The sequence below is a fragment of the Euleptes europaea genome, chromosome 6, assembly GCF_029931775.1.
Source record: "Euleptes europaea isolate rEulEur1 chromosome 6, rEulEur1.hap1, whole genome shotgun sequence".
Classification (NCBI taxonomy): domain Eukaryota; kingdom Metazoa; phylum Chordata; class Lepidosauria; order Squamata; family Sphaerodactylidae; genus Euleptes; species Euleptes europaea.
The window spans coordinates 17,394,626-17,418,801 of NC_079317.1; the positions used below are offsets into that span (position 1 = coordinate 17,394,626).

At 44.6% G+C, this 24,176-nt stretch overlaps 1 protein-coding gene across 1 annotated transcript in view; it reads right to left on the reverse strand.

Annotated features, from left to right (window-relative positions):
• Positions 1 to 2,074: 2,074 nt before the first annotated feature.
• Positions 2,075 to 24,176, reverse strand: part of RCOR1 (REST corepressor 1) — a 167,437-nt gene continuing 145,335 nt past the window's right edge. The window contains exons 8-12 of the mRNA XM_056851418.1: positions 15,606 to 15,803; positions 13,296 to 13,373; positions 10,231 to 10,288; positions 7,714 to 7,943; positions 2,075 to 2,249 (exon numbers count right to left, since the gene is read on the reverse strand). Coding sequence (XP_056707396.1) covers positions 2,208 to 2,249; positions 7,714 to 7,943; positions 10,231 to 10,288; positions 13,296 to 13,373; positions 15,606 to 15,803 — 606 coding nt within the window. The 3' untranslated portion in view covers positions 2,075 to 2,207. The remainder of the gene's footprint in view (positions 2,250 to 7,713; positions 7,944 to 10,230; positions 10,289 to 13,295; positions 13,374 to 15,605; positions 15,804 to 24,176) is intronic.

The window sequence follows — 24,176 nt, forward strand, 5'->3', positions numbered from 1 at the left end:
TATTATGAATGCTCACTGACAACTGGCTACCATCTAATTGCCATGCCTTGAGGGTCAAACCCAACAAAAAGGATGACAAAAGCCAAGCTCTGCCTTCTTATGCTTAGGATGGTACTGCAAGTCTCTTAACTACTATCATTAACATCTTTAAAAAAATGATTCCCACTGCTATGTAAAGACACTAATGTAGGGTGAAAGGAATAAACTATTGTGCTTCAACTGTGATATGGCCACAGTAGCAAAGACTGGCCGCTCCTGACACCACCACTCAGGTTTACCTCAGGAAACTGAGTTATGGCTAACCTCTGGCCCCTGCCTCAACATATTTGTTGTTTGGTGTCCCAAACAAAATTAAAACAAATGCTGTAAACTTTGATCAATTTAACCGGTAGTTTAATCAGCAAAAGCTTTAGTTAATAGGTATGTCTGTTGGGAGGGGGGTGTTCAGTTTGTTGCTGAAGGCAAATTTTAATTAGAGGGATTGCAAGCTGAGATCGCACACTCACATATTTGCAAGTTATTGCCACAGGACATGATAAAGAGAACACTAAAGATGGGCCCTTTCTAACGGTTTTGTTTATTAAGCTGTAAGTTAACCTTATACTTCCCTTCAGTATCTAAAGAAGGCCCTTGGCATTGAGGTTTTGGGAGACATTTAGATTTATTCCACTTTGATTGCCACGCTAAAAACAACCAGATCGGTCAATTTAAAAAAAATATAAAATCTTAGCTCAATTTACATTGTGAATGCAAGGTGACTGATGAAAACATTTAAGAATACCACCTCAGACAAAAGGCCCTTTTGGACAAGTGATGCAGGCATCTCCCATGCTGCTGAGGCGAGGCATCTGATGTCACATAGGAGAAATCCTTGACTTTCCCCACAGCATTACCCGGTTCCTAGAAACAGTAATGACTATTTAGCCATGGCAGCCCTTCCCGAGGGACTAGGCTGCTGACTTTCCCTCAGTGCTGTGGTGTTCCTGAAGCTGTCTGTATGTTGCTGGAAGAACATCAGGAAAAGTTTCTTGGTACTGGTGGATAAAAACAGGGCTAGAGATTTTGGTTCCTCCTCTGGGCAGTCCTATGGTAAGGACTAAAAATCCCTATTCAAAATGTGTGCTGCGATGTCATGGCTGAACTCCCACTGAGGTAAGCCATCTACCAAAACAGAGAACCTGTGCAGCCACCATTCACTTCAACGGGGCATGAACCCTATATATATTTTTAAAAAGAGGCATACATGGTGTTCTTTTTTTAAAAAAAAGAGAGAGAGAGAGAGAAAGCTGAATTTTTGTCTTAATCCCCTTGATGTTCTGGTCAAAGATTCAACTGGGCTGGCATTCAGAGATTACACCGCAAGTTCAATGAATGCCATGGGGAGGGGGTGTCTGTGTGCAGATTGTTTCAAAGCAGATTACAGGCTACGCATTCCTTTTTGCACTAAATAAAAAGCCATTACAAGAATCATAACAACCATAAAAATCACAACCAATTGGTGAGCTTTCTAAAAGTAAGAGAAGACAGCCACAAGAACAGAATTGGACATGCCAGAAATCAAAATGGGCAATAGCTCTGAATCCTCGTTCCCCAACCATATTCTCCCTGTTCTGACTTCAGACTCTGCCATACCAACCTGGCACCCACACAATGCTTTTCTGGACAGAGAACTCATTTATCAAAAAGAGGGTCACCTTAGAAGTAAAGGTTACATTAGAAAATAAGCAGAAACCACACGCCATGAATATACTAACATCCTATTTGGGAGTCGCTGTTGGAAATACCCGCTGTAAGCAGGTAACTACTTGGCATGGGGAGGTGGCAAAGGAGGAAGAGGGTTGTCTGAACAAGTCCTGTACACCCGAGCGTAGATGGTTCGAAGAGCAGCCGATGCTTCAGGCAGGATGTCGGCGAAAACGGAGAACCCATCCCAGAAAATGCAGAAGCGTAAAATAGAGGCAGTGCGGAGGAGTGAGGAGAAAATTAAGGCAAATGTAGCGCAGGACCGGGGTCTGTGTGTGGGGGTGTTTGCCTTTAGTTCAAAATCTGTTCTTTCTCTCTCACTCTCGCTCTCTTTTTTGGTAATAGCTGCTTGTCCACAGAGATACGACGCAGATGGCCATCTGAGGTTTTGCTAATACCTGATATTGTGGATAACACAGTAGTCAAAACAAAAACAAAAAAATTGTTCTCGGCTACCTGAGTTTTCATGACGCAGATGCATATCTGACATCCAAGACAGGAGTAGCCTGGAAGAGAAAAGAAGAAGAGTGTACATGCGCGTAGAGGGGGCATATGGTTTCACAGTGACATGTTTTCCTATTCCCAAGATTCTTTGACCATCCCTGAGGATACAAACATACCAAACACCAAAAAAAAAAAAAAGACAAAACCATGGGAGAACTGATGGGGGATGGAATGGCTTGACACTTCCTTCTGCTCATTTATTATTATTTTATTTTTAAAAAACTCTGTTGCACTTACCTATAACTGTTGTTCATCGTGTTGTCTTCTGTGTAGGCACATGTTGGGACTAGGCAGCCCAGCCACTGGAGGATTTTTCCAGCTTTTCTTGAATGTTCTAGAAAGTTCAGGGGGAGCCCCTTCCCTTTGGAGTGCATCTGCAGCAGTTTTCCCACTCAAACGGTCAAGTGCTCAAAAGGGGGGCACGTGCCCCCTTTCCCTCCATTCTCCTGAGCAGCTGCAAGCTGAACAAACAAGTGTATTGTTACCAAGGAGAACTCACAACGAGGCAGGAGGGAGGGAATGTGCGCCTGCACAGAAGACAACTCGATGAACAACAGTTACAGGTAACTGCAACACTGTTTTCATTGTTGTTCTTCTTTGCAGTCCCACATTGGGAGATTACTGAGCTACTCACCATGGAGGTGAGGTAATGCTCTCGTTGGAAAAGAGAGCGCAGTATCGTTTTGCCGAATGACATCTCCTTTATCACATTAACATCCACAGTCATCCACAATCAACCAGTCATCAAAGTATGTGTAAATAGAGCAGCCTTAAGACCTGAGGTGTATTACGACAACCACAGTACACTTTGTGAATACCCTGAGAACTGCGGCAAGACCAAAAGGCAGCGCAGTGTACTGACAGATCCTTCCCGCATACTTGAAACGTAAGTTTTTACAGTGTTGTGGATGGATGGCCACGTGAAAATAAACATCCTGTAAATCCTGCACAATGAACCAACAATTTAATCTTAAAAATGGTAACAGAGAAGAGAAAGTCAACGTTTTGAACTTTTTAACTGCAAGCAAAAGGTTGAGATCCCTCAGGTCCAAGATCTTTTATAAACCCTAGGGGGAAAAAACTAGATTAGAAACCTCTACAAGAATCAGATGGGGGAAGCTACTCCTCTAATTATGGTCCCAGTTCCGGAAACAGATTATCAATTGCACCAGAGGGAAGTGCTACAGGAGGCAACTCATGGAATTCTAAACAATACCCTAATTTGAACAACAGATAACACTCAGGCATTCGATGTAATCTGGAGCCACTGGGCAGACAAATGGGACAGTCTGTCCAAAAAAGTAGGCCCAGATGTCCTCACAGGGGCCACTAGTCAGAAGTAGCCTTTTTGCCTCAGTGGTGCTTCTTTCAAGGACTGCTGATGCTGTTGACCCATAGATCTAGATCTATGAGATGTCCTGTGCCTCATCTGAGGCTGTGAAGGAGGGAATGATCTCTGATGAGGCTACTGTGGATGCTGCTGTGAAGGTTGGTAATTGTCATATGGCTGTTGGTAGTACTTGTAAAAGTACCTGGGGATATATGGGTTGCTAGGAGCAGTGGAAATACCAAAGGAATGGGCGGTCTGAGACAGTACATTGTCAGTCTTTGAAGAAAATAACATAGATCATTCAAAAAAGGAAGGTCCTTGACCTTTTGTCACATTTCAAGAGGAAGAGCAGTTGAGTGAAGCCATTATGGCCAAGGCCATGGCCCTAGCTGAGAAGTCTGCTGGATGCCGTCCTGTGATAATTTGCTGCTTCAACAGATGGACACAGCCTACAAGCGAAGAAGCTTGGCTAGGGGCTTTTTGTCCTCTGCGAGTAGGCCAATATGCAAAGTCATCTTTTGTCATAAAAATAGTTGATAGCCCCATAGTTAGAAATCCTCAAATTCAAAGCCAAGGAAGAATATACTTTCCTACTGACATCCGCAATCTTGTGGCCTTCCTTATCGGTTGGTGATGAGTGGGATTCCAGATGCTGCTTGGCCTGCATCTGATGGGGTGGTTTGCATGAAGAGGTAAGGACACCCATCCTGCTGCACTCTAAAAAGATTTTCAACCTTTTTAGATGATGGGGATGCTAGTGGGTTTTTCCCAAATAGCCACAGATATGTCCAAGACCCCCTCCAACATGGGGAAGGTGATGGTACCTGGCAAGTCAGAATAAATCCTGCCTAAGTTAAATCCTTAGGCTTAGGCACTGAGGTAACTTGAATGTCCAGTGACTTGGTCACACACATCATTTGTTCTGCATATCAGCGGAGGTCGTTGTTAGGCAATGCAGGATCAACATTGCCCTCTGTGTTGCCCGGGAAAGGATCCGAAGACAAACCTGAACTCTGCTCAGAATGTGAGGCTGCCTCTTCCTCCTCAGATTTAGAGAAGGTAAGCTGTTGATCTTGCGCAGGTGGAGGTGGATAGATGGCCCAGGTTGGAAAAGATTATTGGATCCCAGACTTTGAGGGATGTTTAGGTTCAGTACTAGGATATCTGGAATAATCTCCCCACTCTTGAGGAAATGGGAGACAAAAATAAAAAGGATATTGCTGCCATGGTGGAGCCAGTGCAGCATAAGCCCATGGAACTGACTGTGATGGTTCTGACGACATGGGCGGTTCAAGAGCAGCAGATGAGCTGTGGCTCAGTGGTAGAGCATCTGCTTGGCATGCAGAAGGTCTCAGGTTCAGGATCCGGCATCTTCAGTTAAAGGGATTAGGCAGATAGGAGATGTGAAAGATCCCTGCTTGAGACCATGGTGAGCTGCTGCCAGTCTGAGCAGACAAGACTGTCTTTGATGGACCAAGGGTCTGATTCAGTATAAGGCAGCTTCATGTGTTCATGGGTGACATTCCAAACCCATTTCCACTTCCTCTTCCGACAGTGATGGAACTGGGGATGGTGAGTGCAAGTACAGCATCCTCAGAGGAGGCCATTCGTCTTGTTTAGGTGTGGGGGGGGGAATGGAAATTAATCCAATCCCTTCTGTGGGGCAATATCCCAGCACTCATTTGGTGCAGGATATTCCACCTGTTTCAAGCAGCAGAGTTCAAAACAGCCAATACTATATATATGGAGGAATATGAACAGCACCCGTATTAAAATGGAAGAAAACTGTTTTTAATAAATGTCTATAAAGTCTTTTAAAATAAACATTTTCCTTTGGAGGTTTCTATAACATTTACCTCCTCTTAACTGAAACATTGTTACATCTTAAGATTGTGTGAGGCAGAGAGAGAAAGAGACAGTTGCCAGCATCAGCTGGTTACAAGCACCTGTCACCAGAAGGGAGGGGCTGATTCCAGAGAAGCACAGAGCCCTCTGTCAATCAAATTAGGCTCCAGCGTTTAATCCAACATCAGGTGCTAGATTCACAGCGATTGAAACCAAAGAGGTAGGTCTGGGAGGAAAGGCCTTGGAACTGGGCAATGTTTTTCTTGGTGCTTGGTCTTCGTCTTGGCCTTTTTGGGTTGGGGGTTCAGATGGACTCCGTGAGCAGTTCAGGGACCAAGAAAAGTGCCAAGTTGGAACCAATGTCATGCCAGATGGAACCGATGAAGGACCTGATGGCTCATCAATACGAGCGGGAGACTTTTCTGGCAACGTCTGAGTACACTCCGCCAAGGCTGATAACTTACCTGCTGGGCTTTCAAAGCAAGACAAGGCCTTTCCCCACTGACTAGCCTTTAACTAGGCTGCTCTGTCAGAGCGGAGTTTAGGGGTAAACTGAAGGCAATACTTACGATTGCTGGAGTTGTGCCCCTTGTCCAGACATAATAAACATAAAGAATACTCATCCAATCGGGTCATTTTTGTTCCACATTGGGAACATTTTTAAAACAGCGTCTTCTGCGATATGGTAAAGAGAAGGGCTGAATAGACAAATTCTTGAAGGCAAAGAGCCAAGGAAGAGCAGAGTTCACTGGAAATTCATCTTCACACAGCAATGGGAAAGCGGGAGTGCCCTTTTGGAGCACGTAACCATTTGAGTGGGAAAACGGCTGCAAATACACTCCAAAGGGAGGGGCTTCCCCCTTGAGCTTTCTAGAACTTTAAAGCAAAGCTGGAAAAATCCTCCCATGGTTGGCCTGCGTAGTCCCAATGTGGGACTGCACAGAAGACTGACAATGAATATTTGTTGGCTGCCTTTCTTCCTATGGAGCTCAGTTCATGGATTTCTCAGAAAGTTTCATACACAGAAGCTGAAGCGCCCAGCTATGATGCGACTTATCAGTGGTGTAACATTTGATAACCTAGGGTTGCCAGCTCTGAGTTGGGAAATAACTGGAGATTTTAGGGGACAGTTAGGGGACAGACCTCAGTAGGGTCTCTAGGCCTTGCTTGTTGGCCCTCCAGAGCAACTGGTAGGCTGCTATGTGAACCAGGATACTGGACTAAAGGGAAGTCTTGTACACTCCAGTGTGTACATCTTCAATGAGTATGGGATGACCTTTTTTTTGGAATAAATTCGGCAAGCCCTAATACAGAAGGCAATCCATGTAACAAATGGAGCCTTGCTGTGGCGGGTGGGGGAGGCATCCACAGACTCTTCTCCCACTATTAAGGGCAGTACATGGTGTCATAATGAGCATGTAACTAGCAAAACGGGATTGTTACAGGACTGGATATGTACTCATTTTATAGATAGGGATATACATAATCTGTGCATAAGAATGCATGAGTAATAAAAAATGTAATAAATAATTACTAAAAAAAAGAGCTCCCAAGACAAAGTTGTCTTCTAAATGCTATTATAATAAGCAGGCTGCAGGCCAGCTTTTGGAACCACCTGGCCATGTAGCTAAACAGTTTCCTGTTTAAAAAGTTAAAGGAGTTCAAAACTTCATTACCTTGCTGGCAAAGGACAACTCTTGGCTCTACTCAGTATGTGACCATTATCACACACAGTCACGTAACATAAAACTGGTTAATTTCCTATAAGCATAACTAAGTACTTAGCTAAAGAAGATTAAAAGCAGATTCCTCCATCAATAAGGAAATAACCATTCATGTTTGGATAAGTAAATAACAGGTTGGATTGAGCAATCTGCAGGTGCAAGGGTCACAAATCTTTCCTGCCTTCTCTCCAGCAGCCCTTCCTGATCCCAGGAAGGTTTGTTCCTGGGCTTGCAGGACCCCACGTGGACTATTATTTATTATATTTATTTAAAATATATCCTGCTTCTCTCCTAACCAATGGGAATCAACGTGGGTCTGCCTGGCAGTCTTCAAGCAGCAGCTGGATGAATACTCGTCAGGGATGCTCTAGGCTGATCCTGCAGGATTGAGCAGGAGGTTGGACTAGATGGCCCGTGTGGCCCCTGGAGGCTGAAATGGGGGAAAAGAAGCGTGCAAAATCACCCTCTCCTCTCTCTTGCATTAACAAAGCTACTGCAGGGAGGGGAATGTGACCAAGGACAGATCTCTGGATTCAACCTGAAGTTGGGGGGGGGGGGGAGACCTACCTCATCTTCCTCTTCAGACACTTTAATGGTAGTATCTGGTGATTTTACAGGTTTCTGGTTGTTCGTTCCGTTTGTCTCCTCTTTCCCATGCTCTGCTTCCCACTCCTGCAGGACTTCGTCTATGTTGAAGCGTCGCCGATAGTTTACAAAAAAGTTTTTCACTTGCACCACGGACTTGTTCCCAATCACATCGGAAATTGCCTGGAAGTCACGGCCGTATTTCCTGATTGCTAGAAAACGGGGAAAGGTGGTGAAGCGCGACACCCCAGCCAGGGACGCTTCAAAGATAACACAGCAGCAGAATGACACCAAGCCTGGATTTGTTTTGCCGGGACTCTTATCAGAATGAAAGGAGATGGGATGGCCTGGATCAATACAAAATTAAGCATGGGAGCAGTTTGCCCCAAGGGATCTACAATGGTGTAAATGGAACATACCAACTTCATCACAATTCTCGAACCACGGTACACAACTCAACATTTCTTTATAACCACTCTTATAACTGAAAGATTTTACTGTTTTACCTGTTTTATAGTCTGTTTTATGGGGATTTTCACCGATGCTTACTCAATGGTTGTTTTACACTGTTTTTATAAGCCCTGTTTGTTTTTAATGGCTTGCTTTGTTTTTATATTGACAAATTATTTTTATGGTATTGCTTTTATTTCTCATCTGCCTTGTGCAGGACTTTGGAAAGGCGGCATATAAACCCCCTAAATAATAAAAGCAGATTCATCATGAAAATGTTCTGCACTAAGAAAATTGGATGTTGCACAAATCATGCAAATTCAGCAAACTCTATATGGTTTGCATAATGCATTCTGCTTTTGCTCAGAGAAGATTAAAAAGAAACCTTGTGGTACACTGAAACTCTACTAATCTTCTCATTATTTCACTCCTTTATCCTACTCCTTTCTTAGAGAGCTCACATCAGCAATGCATGTTTCTCCCTTCCTCCTCCTTATTCTCATAAGCCCTCTGCAAGTGGGTTAGGTTGAGTGAGTTTGGTCAGCTCCAAGGTCACTCTTTGTTGCAGAGTGAAAAATTGAACTTGGGTCTCTCTGAGTCCTCTCTGGCTATACCACCACCCCGGCTCAGTGCGGACGCACGCCTAAAAAAAGATGCTTTGGGGGGGGGGGAGTCAAACCCCACTGAATAACATGGAACTTATTTCTCAAAGGATCTACTTAGGACTGCTCCTTCAGTCTCCTCTCCAGAAACTGAGATTTCACCAGGTTGCTGCCCATACCCTCAAGACCATCTTCACAGGTATAATGACAATACACTTGCCTTTTTTCTAAACAAAAACCAATATGGTTGGAATGTTGAACGTTCCATGTTGCATCCCTATGACCATCCCTCCAATATCTTACAAAACGACACTGCCCCAATATAGCTATGACTGCTTGCAAACCTGGCTTTATGCAACATTCGTATTTAAATTGTGGGTGGAAATGTACCGGATGGATATTAGGAAAAACTTTTTTTTACAGTAAGAGTTGTTCGACAGTGGAATCAGCTACTTAGGGAGTTGGTGAGCTCCCCCTCACTGGCAGTCTTTAGGCAGAGGCTGGACAAGCACTTGTCAGGGATGCTCCAGGCTGATCCTGCATTGAGCAGGGGATTGGACTAGATGGCCTGTATAGCCCTTTCTATCTCTATGATTCTATTTGTCGCTGGAAGTCTTCACAGAAGGGGTGGCTCATGGGTGGGTCTACCACTTCCAGCAAAACACCTTCCATCTTACTGGCTGACAAATGAAAGATGTTTGAAACTGCATGTGACATTTCACCAGTTACAGATATTCTAGATGACTCCGGTAAAACCCCTAGTTATCTAGTTCGCTTTCCTATATTGGATCATTTAATTCCCGACAAGAGATATACCTCAGTAATGTCTTATGTTTATTCCGGGTACAATACACTAAGTGAGAATCTCTGCTTCCACTTTACCCTTTTATTAAAATTGCATAATTGCATTTTTAACAATTAACTAAATTGCATTTTTAACATTAACTAAATCAACAAAATTAAACCTTCCATCATTGTTACATAGATAATTAAAGGAGAGCAATTACATGAGTCCATAAAAAGTATCTTATCCCAAAGATAAGTCGATCACAGTCAAGAAGCCCCTTCTGAGAAGAAGCTCTCAGTTAGTTCAGCTTCCCATATTTAAAGTTTTTTTAAATCATCTAACAATATCTACCTGTTGTCACTTGATAAGGGAGCACATTTTTTGTCTAATTAATTCACTTCTGTGAAGGTGGTCATTCTTGCCGCTCTCAGATGTTTCTGCAACTTGGTCTCAACATATAGTATTTATTTACATATAATATCTATTTCTGAGGGTTAGGTGGCTTCTAATTTACACCAGACCATACAACAGTGTTACTTCTTTGCTTCTTGCCCTTCTCTGAGGCTGTTCTGTTCTGGGTCTCTGGGAATTTCTCTATCATGAAGCAACAAAGGGTCACCCCTCTTTGCACCCAGTGGGAATCAATTTGGAACTCCATACCTTGTACAGCAAGAAGCTGTTCATCCGTGGTCCATCGTGCGTTAAACTTCTGCGTAACCTAAGAGCCACCAAAAACAAAAGGAATCGTCTATTTAGGCAACAGGCCTGGTCTCAAATCCCGGCCTGGCGACCGCATACAAATTAACAAATTGATTATGCTGTAAGAGGGAGAAGAGTAATTTGTTAAACAAAGCCTGCATTAATCGGTCTCAGCAAAGAGAACAGTTAAATGGCAGAATCAATTAACGATATAGCCAACTGCGTACTGGCTTCGGGAAAGGAAGGAGTGGGTGAGCGGCCAGTCAATCCAAGACGAGAGGCAGATGTCAGGATCATCCTAGTTTATCTGCTAAGTTCCAACCTGCTTATGACAACAATGGGTTACAACCTAGGAATCCCTTCTGCTAATTCAGGTGCCTTCCTCTAGTGCAGTGGTTCCCAAATGGGCAGTACCACCCCCTGGGTGGCAGTGGGATTACCTAGGGAGGCACTAAGAGGCAGCAAGGGGGTGCTAGAGGTAGGTCCCTTCAACTGTGCTGTTCACTAATTTACAATAGATCAAGCTTTGGCACCATGCTGGCAAATTTGGTAGAAACTATTAGAATTTTTTTCCAGACTTTGAAGAGCTGGTACCACTGGATCAAGTTCATCAGTTTTGCTGAATAAATTTCAACTAAAAAGTAGTAATTTGATTTTGAATAGATGTGCAATTAATTGTTACTGTTTTGAATTTTTATTGTTATTACCTTCTTTAGTGAGTTATGCAAACCTCTATTATGAATAATGCTTTTTAAAGGATACGATAGGATAGGATAGGATAGAATAGGATAGGGGGCATGGGGTTGAATTTGTGGAACGAAGGGGGTGGTGTCCTGAAAAGTTTGGGAACCACTTATCTAGTGTAAGTAGCGTGCTGCAATGGTGAAGAAGGTAAACTCTATGTTAGGGATTATTAGGAAAGGGATTGAAAATAAAACTGCCAATGTTATAATGCCTCTGTATAGATTCTATGGTGCGGGCCTCATTTGGAATGCTATACGCAGTTCTGGTTACCGAATTCTCCAAAAGGACAGTGCAAAGCTGGAAAAAGTCCAGAAAAGGGCTACCGAGATGATTAGGGGGTTGGACCACGTTCCTTATGAGGAAAGGCTGAAGATCCTGTGACTTTTCAGTTTAGAAAAAAGATGAGTAAAGGGGCCATGATAGAAGTTTATACAATTATGGATGGGATGAAAAGAGCTGACAGAGAGAACTTTTCTCCCTCCCTTAACATACTAAAACTCAAAGGCATCCAGTGAAGCTGATGGGCAGTAGATTCAGGATGGACAATAAGTCTTTACACAGAGGCACTACTTCTTTACGCAGGGAGTAATTAAGTGTGGAATTTGCTGCCAGAGGATGTAGTGATGGTCACATGCAAAGACAGCTTTAAAAGGGGATTAGATAGATTCATGGAGGATAGGTCTATCAGTGGCTCCCAGCCATGGTGACTAAAGGGAACCTCCACATTCAGAGGCAGTCAAGCTCTGAATACCAGGGCCTGGAGGCAACATCAGGGGAAGGCCTTGGCCAGAAAAACTGGTTGGCCACTGTGTTAGACAGGATGCTGGACTAGATGGACCACAGGTCTGATGCAGCAGGGCTCTTAAGTTCTTTAGGAGAGGTACCAGCTGGATATTAGGATTTTTTTTTACAGTAAGAGTTGTTTGACAGTGAAATCAGCTACCTAGGGAGGTGGTGAGCTCCCTCTCACTGGCAGTCTTTAAGCAGAGGCTGGACAAGCACTTGTCAGGGATGCTCTAGGCTGATCCTGCATTAAGCAGGGGGTTGGACTATTCAATCTTTATTTTACGATCATTTGACCAAAAGTAGAACATCTAATCAACAGCAACAAGGGGGTTGGACTAGATGGCCTGTATGACCCGAACTCTATGATTCTATGAGAGTGTTTCATCAGTTGAAGTCTCCTTGAGCCACAACAGGAAGGCAACACCACTAGTGGAATGGAGTCACCCAAACCATTTACAGAATCAGAACCACACACATTCACACATGAATCTGCCTTATATTGAATCAGACCAAAGGTCCATCAAGGTCAGTATTGTCCATTCAGACTGGCAATGGCTCTCCAAGGTTTCAGGCAGAGGCCTTTCACACTGGAGATGCTGGGGATTGAACCTGGGACCTTTGCATGCAAAGCACAGGTTCTTCTACTGAGCCACAGCTCCTCCCCACTGATATTTGGTATTCAACATTTATATTAAATGCAATATTAAACAACATTTATATTAAAAAAAAACCACTCCCAAGTGCTCAAATTGCTTTGCATACATTCTCTGTACAATACTTGAAATGGTGCATGAAGGAAGAGAACTTGTTCAAGTTCAAGCCACCAATTCTGAGAGAAGTCACCAATTAGTAGAAGACGAAGAGTTGGTTTTTATATGCTGACTTTCTCTACCACTTAAGGAAGAATCAAACCGGCTTACAATCAATCACCTTCCCTTCCCCTCCCCACAACAGACACCCTGTGAGGTAGGTGGGGCTAAGAGAGCTCTAAGAGCTGTGACTAGCCCAAGGTCACCCAGCTGGCTTCACGTGTAGGAGTGGGGAAACCAACCTGGTTCACCAGATTAGCCTCCGCCGCTCATGTGGAGGAGTGGGGAATCAAACCCGGTTCTCCAGATCAGAGCCCACCACTCCAAACCACCGCTCTTAACCACTACACCACGCTGAAATTAATTAATTAAGTACTTTAATCGATCATGCTGACGGCATCGCATTTCATAAGACATCCCATCCTTCCTCTTCTACGGATGCTACAGGGTTGCCCAATTCAGGAGCACAGTGATTATGGGGTTATAAGACTTACTCAATCATGGTTAGGTTCTTAGCAGCCGCTCTCTCTCACACAAAAAGAGTTTCACAAGCTCTTCGGGCACAATCATTGATCTTGGTGGAGCCCAGGGCCACTGGCCAGTAAGTTAGAACTTGTAAAGCTTCCTGCGCCCCCTGTCCCTTTATTGAAGATAAAAGCACAGCACTCCACTTGTAAGTAAACTTACCTCTGGCAACCGATATTCTTCAATCCCCCCTTCAAGTTTCTCTTTCAGAGCGCTGTTTGTTTGCTTGATATTTTGAATCTGAAAAGAAAGGTTTTCTATCAGCATGGATAAAAGCAACGAAAGAAAGAAAGAAAGAAAGAAAGAAAGAAAGAAAGAAAGAAAGAAAGAAAGAAAGAAAGAAAGAAAGAAAGAAAGAAAGAAAGAAAGAAAGAAAGAAAGAAAGACCTTTTCCATCAAAAAAAAAAAAAAAGCCGCCTGCAAGCTCTGATCAACAATTTTCTGTAGCACTCTTTCCTTCTGGGGGTAGGGTGGGTGGAGAAGCAAACCTGGATGTTAAATTTGTCACTACTATTCCCCACAGAGCTGAAACACTATTATTTGTAACCATAGTTGAAACAGACTCAAAATCTAACATACAAATATCATGAAATGAGCATACAATACTGATGATGTTTCCAGAAAGTATAGTAGAAACGGCATCCGCTCTGGCTTCAACTTAGACTGGACTCCTTAATGTTTTTTGCTATACTAAAAGGTAAAGGTAAGTACTGCAAGCAGAGTCATTTCTGACCCATGGGGTGACATTACATCCCAACATTTACTAGCCAGACTATGTTTACGGGGTGATTTGCCATTGCCTTCCCCAGTCATCTACACTTTACCTCCAGCAAATTGGGTACTCATTGTACCGACCTCGGAAGAATGGAAGGAGTCAACCTTGAGCCAGCTACCTGAAACAGACTTCCGTCAGGATTGAACTCAGGTTGTGAGCAGAGCTGCAGTTTACCACTCTGTATATACTACCAGCCCTTAATATTGAATTTTTGACTAAATTCTATTACCTGAACATATGAAGTTGCCTTATACTGAATCAGACACTGGTCCATCAAGGTCAGTCTTGTCTACTCAGACTGGCAGCGGCTCTCCAGGGATTCAGATTGAGGTCTCCTACCTGATCTTTTTAACTGGAGGTGTTGGAGATTAAAGATAGGACCTTCTGCATGCCAAGCAGAGTGGAAGAGCATCTGCTTGGCATGCAGAAGTTCCCTTCCTCTAAGGAGCTTAGGATTGTATACATCATTCCCTTGTACTCTGATTTATCTTTACACCCACACTTTGAGGTACATTACGCTGAGAGTGACTGGCTCAAGGTCACCCAACAAGCTTCACCACAAAGCAGGGATTTGAACCTGGATCTCCTAGATACTAGTCTGACACACTAATCACTACACTGCACTGGTATTGATCCTCAAATTGTATCACTAGTAGCGTGAATAGTTTATTCAGATCTAGAAACTGGTTCAAAAGAAAAGGAAGCAACACTATAAAATATCTGTAAGAAGAGGTTTAAGTGAAATGTGCCATCCACTCATGGTGACCCCACGAAGTTCCACTTCATGGGTTTTCAAGACAAGAGGTGGTTTGCCTTTCTCTGTACAACAACCCCAGCCCTTCCTTGCTGGTTTCCAAATACTAACTGTGGCCAACCCTACTTTGCTTCTGAGCAAATGAGATCGGGCTAGCCTGGGCTATTAGGCTGCTTCAAAAAGAGACACACTCTAATTAAAACAGAAATAATCTGATTCGTTTAAAAGAAAAAAATGTGCACATAATTACCAACATGACCAGATTAATGCTGGAAAAGAAATGCATCCTTTTTCATAACACCAACTGGGAGGGAAAACAATGGGCAACGAGGCATGCTAGGAGGGGCTTACGTCTCCCTTGGCAACACGCCTGCCACTGGGAAAGTCAATCCCACATTTGGAGAATTCCCTTGACGAGACACGTGAAGGGGAAGAGGAAATCCCCCTTCGCTGCACAAGAGCAGTATGGCAAAAACCATGGCATACCCCCCACGTGGAAGTCTGCTGCACAAGTCTGGGGTGGGATGGGGACACTGACCAAACACCAATGCAAAATAATTGCCTGATATGAATGCCCTCCAAAAACAAAACAAAAAAGAGGCAAACTCAGTCCAAAGTACATAGCTTGTAGGCTCTAATTTATGGCAGCCCACAGTAGCATCTTGGGGAAAGAGACAGGAATCTGGCGAGCCCCGCTCTGTTCCCTTCTGCACTGTAAATAGAAAGCCAAGCTGAAAAATAATTCTGTTCCAGCACACGCTGCTCAGTTGACAGCTTCTTAATCAAGTCTCATCCTGATGCAAAACATCTCGTCCAACTATAAATCCCCCAGGGAGCCACAAAATTGAGACCGATGGCAGTTCCTCTCTCATTCTCTCTTTTTTTTTTAATGTATTGGATGATTAAAAATAAGCCTCACTTTGTCACAGGAAAATACTCATACCTGTCGCTTGATGGAGACCAATTCCATATCCAGTTGTCTCAGCAAGGTGGTGGCAGCTGTTGCATTGGCAGAAACCGCCTCCACGTCCTCTTGAGATAGGAACATGCCTTTGGGAGGTTTCCTCTTGGCTCTATTCTTCGCAGCCTGGCTACTGTGCTTTTCCTTCTTTACCTGAGGGATGGTTTCGGCTGGCGGTGCCTGCAAAACAGAAACCTACCACACATAAGCCCGGGTGTTGCGTTGCGTGTAGCGGAAGAAAACTTCCTGCAATTAATCGGTCGTATTGATAGCCAGTAAAAAATTCTTGCAGGACTAAAATGGCAGTTTCCCCCCACGCCAATTAATTAATACATTGGGTTTTTTTAAAATAATAATAATAACTTATAAAAATAACTGTACGCAGAATCATTTTTAGAAGAGGATTTCCCTCTTTGCATGCACACAGGATGAAAGGGGTAACTTGCTGAGACGTGTGTGTGTGTGTGTGTGTGTGTGTTAAGTGCCGTAAAGTCGCCTCTGACTCATGGCGACCCTATGAATCAATGGCCTCCAAAATGTCCTATCTTTGACAGCCTTGCTTAGGTCTTGCAAATTGAGGGCCATGGCTTCCTTTATTGAGTCCATCCATCTCTTGTTGGGTCTTCCTCTTTTCCTGCTGCCCTCAGCTTTTCCTAACATGACTGTCTTCTCTAGTGACTGTCGCCTTCTCATAATGTGACCAAAATACAATAGCCTCAGTTTAGTCATTTTAGCTTCTAGGGTCAGAAGCTGAGTAGGGTATGATGCTGAGTCTAGGGTATGATGCTGAGACATACACAAGCATAATCTAAAAAACCCAAAGAATTATGCTTTCTCCCCTCCCCTTCAAGACTTCTGTTTTATTCACATGCAAATTTTTGCAGATTTTGGTTAATTAAAAATTCATATGCTCGGTCAACTAAGACTCCTAATTTTAAAATTAGCCACATGTACAACTTTGAAAAGGATCTGCCAGTTTCAGGTTGCAGGGGTTACATGTACGAGCCCCCACATGCCAATAGTAGCTCATACTACTCCCACAGCTGAGGCTGAGGGAGAGGGAGGGAGGGAGAGAGAGAGGGAGAGGGAGGGAGGGAGGGAGGGAGGGGGAGGGAGGGGAGAGAGAGAGGGAGGGAGGGAGAGAGAGAGAGAGAGAGAGAGAGAGAGGGAGAGAGGGAGAGAGAGAGAGAGAGAGAGAGAGAGAGAGAGAGAGGGAGGGAGGGAGAGAGAGAGAGAGAGAGAGAGAGAGAGGGAGAGAGGGAGAGAGAGAGAGAGAGAGAGAGGGAGGGAGAGAGAGAGAGAGAGAGAGAGAGAGAGAGAGAGAGAGAGAGAGAGGGAGGAGATCCCATCTTGCTGACTGCTTGGGATTCATTTGTACACTACTCCACAAGCAAAACCTGTTTCATGCAAATCAACAGATCTGAACTAGCACCACTGAAACCTGACCCAAACATCTCTAATCCAAAAAGTCAGCTCGCTTTTGAAACATTCACACTGGGGTTAAGATAAATTTTAAAAAGAGGCTCCCCCAGCATATTCTGTTTTTGCATTAAGAAGAAGAGTTGGTTTTCATATGCCGACTTTCTCTACCGCTTAAGGGAGACTCAAACTGGCTTACAATCACCTTCCCTTCCTCTCCCCACAACAGACCCCCTGTGAGGTAGGTAAGGCTGAGAGCTGTGACTAGCTCAAGGTCACCCAGCTGGATTCATCTGTAGGAGTGGGGAAACCAACCCGGTTCAGCAGATTTGCCTCTGCCGCTCACGTGGAGGAGTGGGGAATCAAACCCGGTTCTCCAGATCAAAGTCCTCCTCTCCAAACCACCGCTCTTAACCACTACACCATGCTGGGTAGTTTTCAAACTCTGGGGAATGACATCCCCTCTGAGATCATGAGTACCTAGGGAAAGGGATACGATCCTAAGGAAGGTGGGTGTCTTCTTCGCCCACTAGTCAAATATGAGATGGACTGAAAGCCTCCCCACCCCCAGCAATGGGCATTCAGGCAATCTACACTGGATTTGTGGATGGGACTGCACCCACTGTTCACCATCCCAATGCAATCTGTGTGTGTGAGGGGGGAGGTGTCCAGAAAGAGATGCTGTTTTGCTCTTAGGTTTTCCTGTTCGTGGGTTTAAGAGGGAGGTCATACATCCTGTTCTATCGGTCTTCTAATAATACCAGAGCGCAGCAGTGGGCTGTGTGTGTGTACGAACAGCACACTAGGATCTCGGTGCATTTTGCTTGTGGAACAGATGGCTGTTGATGGATCGGGGAGTCCCAGAAGGCAGTAGAAGCTTGGAAGGGCAAAACAAACGCAAAAGGTTTGAGAAACACTGTTGGAAAGCTCCCCCAATTAGGAAAAAAGAAGAAGAAAAGAGCACCCTACTCGGGCACCAGTGCTGAAAAACTCAGAGCTTTCCGTGTAATTCAAAGCTGCCTAATGATTTTGCAAAACCCAGCTTCCCAACGCCAGGACACGGAGTGTCAGTTTAATTCTGTACCAGAAACAAAAAGGAAATCCAGCTTGTTGAGTGTGTGGGTGGGAGAGAGAGAAAGAGAGAGAGTAAGTGAGAGAAAGAGAATAGAAGAGTGAAGTTTTAAGTTTGATATGCAATTTCCTACGTGTCAGCCAGAGGGGAAAAAGCAGAAACTAATTTAAAACAAAACACGAGGGGTCAGATGACTGCCGTCTAATCCTTAAAGCTCACCCAGTTTTAGATGCAGCACAGCCATAAAGAAAGATAAAGGTTTTTTTGCCCGGATATGAAACTGGCCCGGAAAGAGGTCTTTTAGGGACAAGGGATGGGATGTGGTTTTCTGAACATGAACCTGGGATATTCATTTCTGCCAAGGAATAGTCAGATTTGTCTGCAGTTATAACACAAATCTTCTATTTAAAAGAAAGGCTAAATTATATTACTCTCCTACTTTGTTAAGCACAGCAAGAGGAGTTCCAAGTATACACAGGGGAGAAGGCAAAGAGACCGGCAAAAATATTTGCACAACTGCACCATCTAGGGTTGCCAATCCCAAGGTGATACCTGGATATCTCCCAGAACTACAACTGCTCTTCAGATAACAGATATCAGTTCCCCTGCAGAAAACGTCTGCCTTGGAGGGTGTACTGTATGGCATTATACCCTGCTAAGGTCCCTTCCTTCTCGAAACCCTGCCAGCCCCAAGTTCCACCTCTAAATCTCCAGGAATGTTCCCAACCAGAGGTGGCAACCCTACTCCCATCACTATCAATTCATTTTCACAGCTGCGGGCTATAGAAAGACCGTATTGATTTCCTTAAGCCCCTTAAACAGATAACATGCACAGAGCTATGGGGACTGGTTACCTCCCCCAGACAAATCCTAAGACTACACAGGATGAAAGCTAAGTGATCACCGCAACTTGGCTGAATGAAATGGCTACCAATGAAACAGCCACATTAGCTATAGCTGCAGCACTATTTAATTTTAGTTATTTACTTTACACTCTCCCATTTTTCATCCAAACTTGGAGTGGGGAAGGGGGAGTTAGTCCCAGTTACGTACGGTGGGATAAGTAGAAAGAGATGGCTGAACAAATGAAGCAGCCTTAGACTTAATCTTGGTCACCTTTGTTTACTCAGACTGACAGTGGTTCTCTGGGGTGGGGGGCAGGCTTAGGCAGAAGTCTTTCACATCACCTTCTACCTGATCCTTTAAACTGGAGATGCCAGGAACTGAACCTGGGACCTTCTGCATTCCAAACAGATGCTCTACCACTGGGCTACAGCAGCTCCCCTACATCATCCCAACACCCCACTACCTGATTAGGAATTCTCAGCAGGTTCACCCATTTTTTCCTCTCTCCCCAACCATCCAGCCTCGCAGTTATGGTTTACCGAGCTATGTAAACTGGTGAAGCCCATAGCTAACCATAGTTTCAAGCCAGCGACTAAAAACAAGCTTCTAAATCCTAGTATCAAGCTGTTGTTTGAGAGTAAACTGTAGTTAAACGGGTTCAGGCATTAATTTACCACAAAGCAGGAAAAAAAGAGGAAATTTGTGGGAGTAAAAGGACAACCTGCAGGTTTAATTCAGAGAGAGTTGTTAAGACAGAAGCAAAGAGGGGGAAATTTCGTCAAGGTGGTGGGGCTCTGAACTTCAGCCAAATTATACAGGCCTTCTTTAGACATCTCTGGCCTACAGATCCTGTATGTGTAGCAGGGGATATCCCCCTCTTTCCAATCCTTGGCTGTATGCTCAAGGTAACACAGATAGTGTGCATGTAGGCCCAGTTTACGTTGCCCTAAAAGAGGAAGGGGAACTGCATTTTTCAAGTGACCAAAAGTGTGTTGGTTCTTGAAAGGTGTGAAAATACAATGTCCACTTGTATGAGAAAAGAGTCTCTTCTGAGCAGCAGGATGGACTCTTAGCCTCACCCCCACACGTGCGAGAAGACGGCCCAAAGTCCTCTACAAATAGGGTTGCCAACTCAAGGAGATTTAGAAGGGAACCTGGGGAGGAGAGGGTTTGGGGAGGGACCTCAGTGGAGCTCCGAAGCAACCATTTCCTCCAAGGGAACTCATCTGCGTAGTCTAGAAAGCAGTTGTAATTCTGGGAGATCTCCAGGCCCCATCTGGAGGTTGGCCGTGGTATCTACAAATGTAAAAGAGTGCAGGAGAGATCTAGGGGTTGCTACAAATAATCACTGGCTAGGAAGCTGTCAAAGATAGGACATTTTGGAGGACTTTCATTCATAGGGTCGCCATGAGTTGGAAGCGACTTGACGGCGCTTAACACACACACACAGGAAGCTAAAGACAACATTTGTGGATCCCTGGGAATATGCCTGCAACAGAAGGACTCCCACCAATACTTCAGCCAAATTATAAAGACCTCGCTCAAACATCTCTGGGCTGAGACAACTAGGAACCTAAGGAAGCTAAGATAACATTGGTGGGCTAAGACAACTAGGAAGCTAAGACAACACTTGTGGATCCCTGGCAATATGCCTGCAACAGAAGGACTCCCATCAATACGCGTCACGGCTGAGCTTTGAAGAATGTTCAGGCTCAGATGAAAGATTGTCGAACATACTGGTGGCTCCCTCATAGTTCAGGGAGCAGTTGGAGAGCCAACCAGTTTTCTCCCACGGGTCCAGAGAACACTCGAAAGATGGAGCAGCGGGTTTCCCCAGCAATTGTGGGATGAACAGATGAAAAGGATTCCAAGAGGGCAGAAAACAGCAGGGGGAAAGAGATGAAAGTAATAATCCACTCTTCTGGAAAAAACAAAAACAAAAACCATGCTTTTAACAAAACTGATTGCAACCCGAACACCACGGAGGGGATGGCATCTTCCATTTCTTCCTTTACCCATATCAATTTTTAATATGAGCTAACCAAATGATAAAGTGAGGCACTCTGAGCTCATCAAGTTTTTAATTAAAGAGGGAGAAGAGGGAGGGGGAGAGAAACCCGGCCTGAAAAATATGACAGTGAAGGAAAAATGGACACCCCTCACCCATTGATTAATCTCGCAGGATAATTTTGGACTGAATCCACCAAAGACTTCAGATACAAAGACTGATGAATACTGCAGCGGCTGCCTGCTTCATCTTTATTCGTCAGTTAAGGATGCTTACATTTGGCTAACTTACTCCGAAAAGGCCTACAAACAATTTGCTAGTTTCCAGTCTCCAAATCACCCAGTTCCTCATAACTTGGTAACTCCGAACTATCTCCGAACTACAGCCATTCTGTCTTAGAGTTAAGAGTTCCCACTATCCAATAACAGACAACGAGTCAGTGTAATGTAGTGTTAAAGCTTCAGACTAGGATCTGGGAGGCCCGGGTTTGAATCCCATGGAAGCTCTCTGGGCAGCCTTGGGCCAGTCACTCTCTCTCAGCCTAGCCTACCTCACACGGTTGTTGTGAGGACAAAACAGAAGATGGGAGAATGATGTTGTAAAAGCTCTATATAGTGGGAGATTCCAGCATTTGCCTTTGGAGGCCAGACTGGCCCTTGTAACTCTGATGTAATTGAGACAATTTCCCATATCTTATTGTGAATTTTATTGGGATGCCAGAAATAGGCTGATTTGTTGACTGGAGTTTTTAGACACTTGGGATGATTTTATTGTTAACTTTTTACTAGAGGACAAAGATGTCCAGAAGGTCGAACCAGAACCAACAGGCTGAAGTTAAATCAAAAGAGTTTCCGTCTAAACATTAGGAAAAATTTTCTAACAGAGCGGTTCCTCAGTGGAACAGGCTTCTTTGGGAGGTGGTAAGCTCTCCTTGCCTGGAGGTTTTTAAGCAGAGGGTAGATGGCCATCTGTCAGCAATGCTGATTCTATGACCTTAGGCAGATCATGAGAGGGAGGGCACCTTGGCCATCTTCTGGGCATGGAGTATGGGTCACTGGGGGTGTGGGGGGGGGAGGTAGTTGTGAATTTCCTGCATTGTGCCGGGGTTGGACGAGATGACCCTGGTGGTCCCTTCCAACTCTGTGATTCTATGTTAGTATTTCTTTCACAGTGGCAAAGTTTTGTTATATAGACAGTGGAGGGTGGGAATCTCTGGTTAGTGTAACAAAACTGCAATCTTTTTAAAGTTGCAAGTCAAATGACTGTAAATAAATTAATTAATGGGGGGAAAACTGCTGCTTTGGGACCCCACTGGGGAGAAAATTAATTACCCAGCACAGTGTGTGCACACATGCACCCACATACTGCTTTGGAGGTCGCCTATCACATAACGCATAGTGTCTGAACGCGTTGTGGCAATTCTGGGGGTAAGGTGGGTATCAGAAAACGGCACAAATTAGTTCTGTTAAAAGTATGAAAAATGAGGGCGTGCAATCCAAAGCACGCTGCTTGGCTGCAAAGACAACTTGAACTCAAACATCGCAACCATCTGTTTCCTTTTGGAAAGCACAGCAGATACAAATTAACTTTGACTTTCACTATGCATGGCTACATCCCCTGTTCTCCCCTGCACGGCAGGGAGCCAATGGCTATCAAAAGGCTTGGGGGGGGAGAGGCAGAACTGAAGTCTATGGTGCCTGCATTTGTCATAACCAAAGCCTTGTCAAAGACATTATGAACTTTAGCTAATTACATACCTATCCCATATTATCGTTTGAACAGGACAGTTGCGGTCTTCCTAATGCCAGCAGAGGTGTCATCTTTTACTGAACTACCGACATTGGCTTGGGGAGCCTCAAAACATCTGTGTGCTTCTACACAGTGCCCTCCCCTCCAACTTCCCTTCCCACACCGATTATAAAGCACGAAGCGGCCCCCTTCACATAAACACTTTATTGCAACTTCCCTCATTTTGCCATTTCATGCCGTTGCCACATGCACGTGAGCACTGGAACCACCAACCACGTGACAATCATGAGGGAAACGGCCACACAATTCGTGTCCCTGCCTACCAGGCTCCTGAAATCACCATACCATAGCTGAATAACTACTGAGAAATGAACACATGAAGCTGCCTTATACTGAATCAGACCCTTGGTCCATTGAAGTCAGTATTGTCTACTCAGACTGGCAGCAGCTCTCCAGGGTCTCAGGCAGGGGTCTTTCACGTCACCTACTTGCCCAGTCCCTTTAACTGGAGATGCTGGGGATTGAACCTGGGACCTTCTGCATGCCAAGCAGATCATAGACTCAAAGTTGGAAGGGACCACCAGGGTCATCTAGTTCGACCTCCTGCACAATGCAGGAAATTCACAATTACCTCCACACACACACACACACACACACACACACACACTCCATGCCCAGAAGATAGCCAAGGTGCCCTCCCTCTCATGATCTGCTAAGGTCATAGAATCAGCATTGCTGACAAATGGCCATCTAGCCTCTTCTTAAAAACCTCCAGGCAAGGAGAGCTTACCACCTCCCGAGGAAGCCTGTTCCACTGAGGAACCCTTCTGTTAGAAAATTCTTCCTAATATCTAGATGGAAACCCTTTTTTTTATTTAATTTCACCCCATTGGTTCTGGTCCGACCTTCTGGGGCAACAGAAAACAACTCAGCACCCTCCTCTATGTGACAGCCCATCAAGTACTTGAAGATGGTTATCATATCCCCTCTCACCCTTCTCCTCTTCAGGCCAAACATACTCAGCTCCATCAACCTTTCCTCAGAGGAATTGGTCTCCAGACCCCTCACCATCTTTGTTGCCCTCCTCTGGACACGTTCCAGCTTGTCTACATCTTTCTTAAATTGCGGTGCCCAAAACTGAACACAGTACTCTAGGTGAGGTCTAACCAGTGCAGAGTAAAGTGATACCATCTACCACTGAGCCACGGCCCCTCCGCAAGAGTCACTGCAACTCCCCAATTCTCTCTTTGTGCCCCTCACGCTACCCACACTCATCCCAAACATGAAAATAAATCAATGACTGGCCTGGTTCCATGAGCCCTGCCAGTAAGTACCCGGGCCCCTTCCTCTGCCAGCCACTGTGCCCCCCTGCCCCGCCCACCAGCCTGCCCCTCTCCCACCACTCACCCATGATGCTCCCTGTCAACTTGTGACTCCTCCCACTGCCTGCATTCCCAGC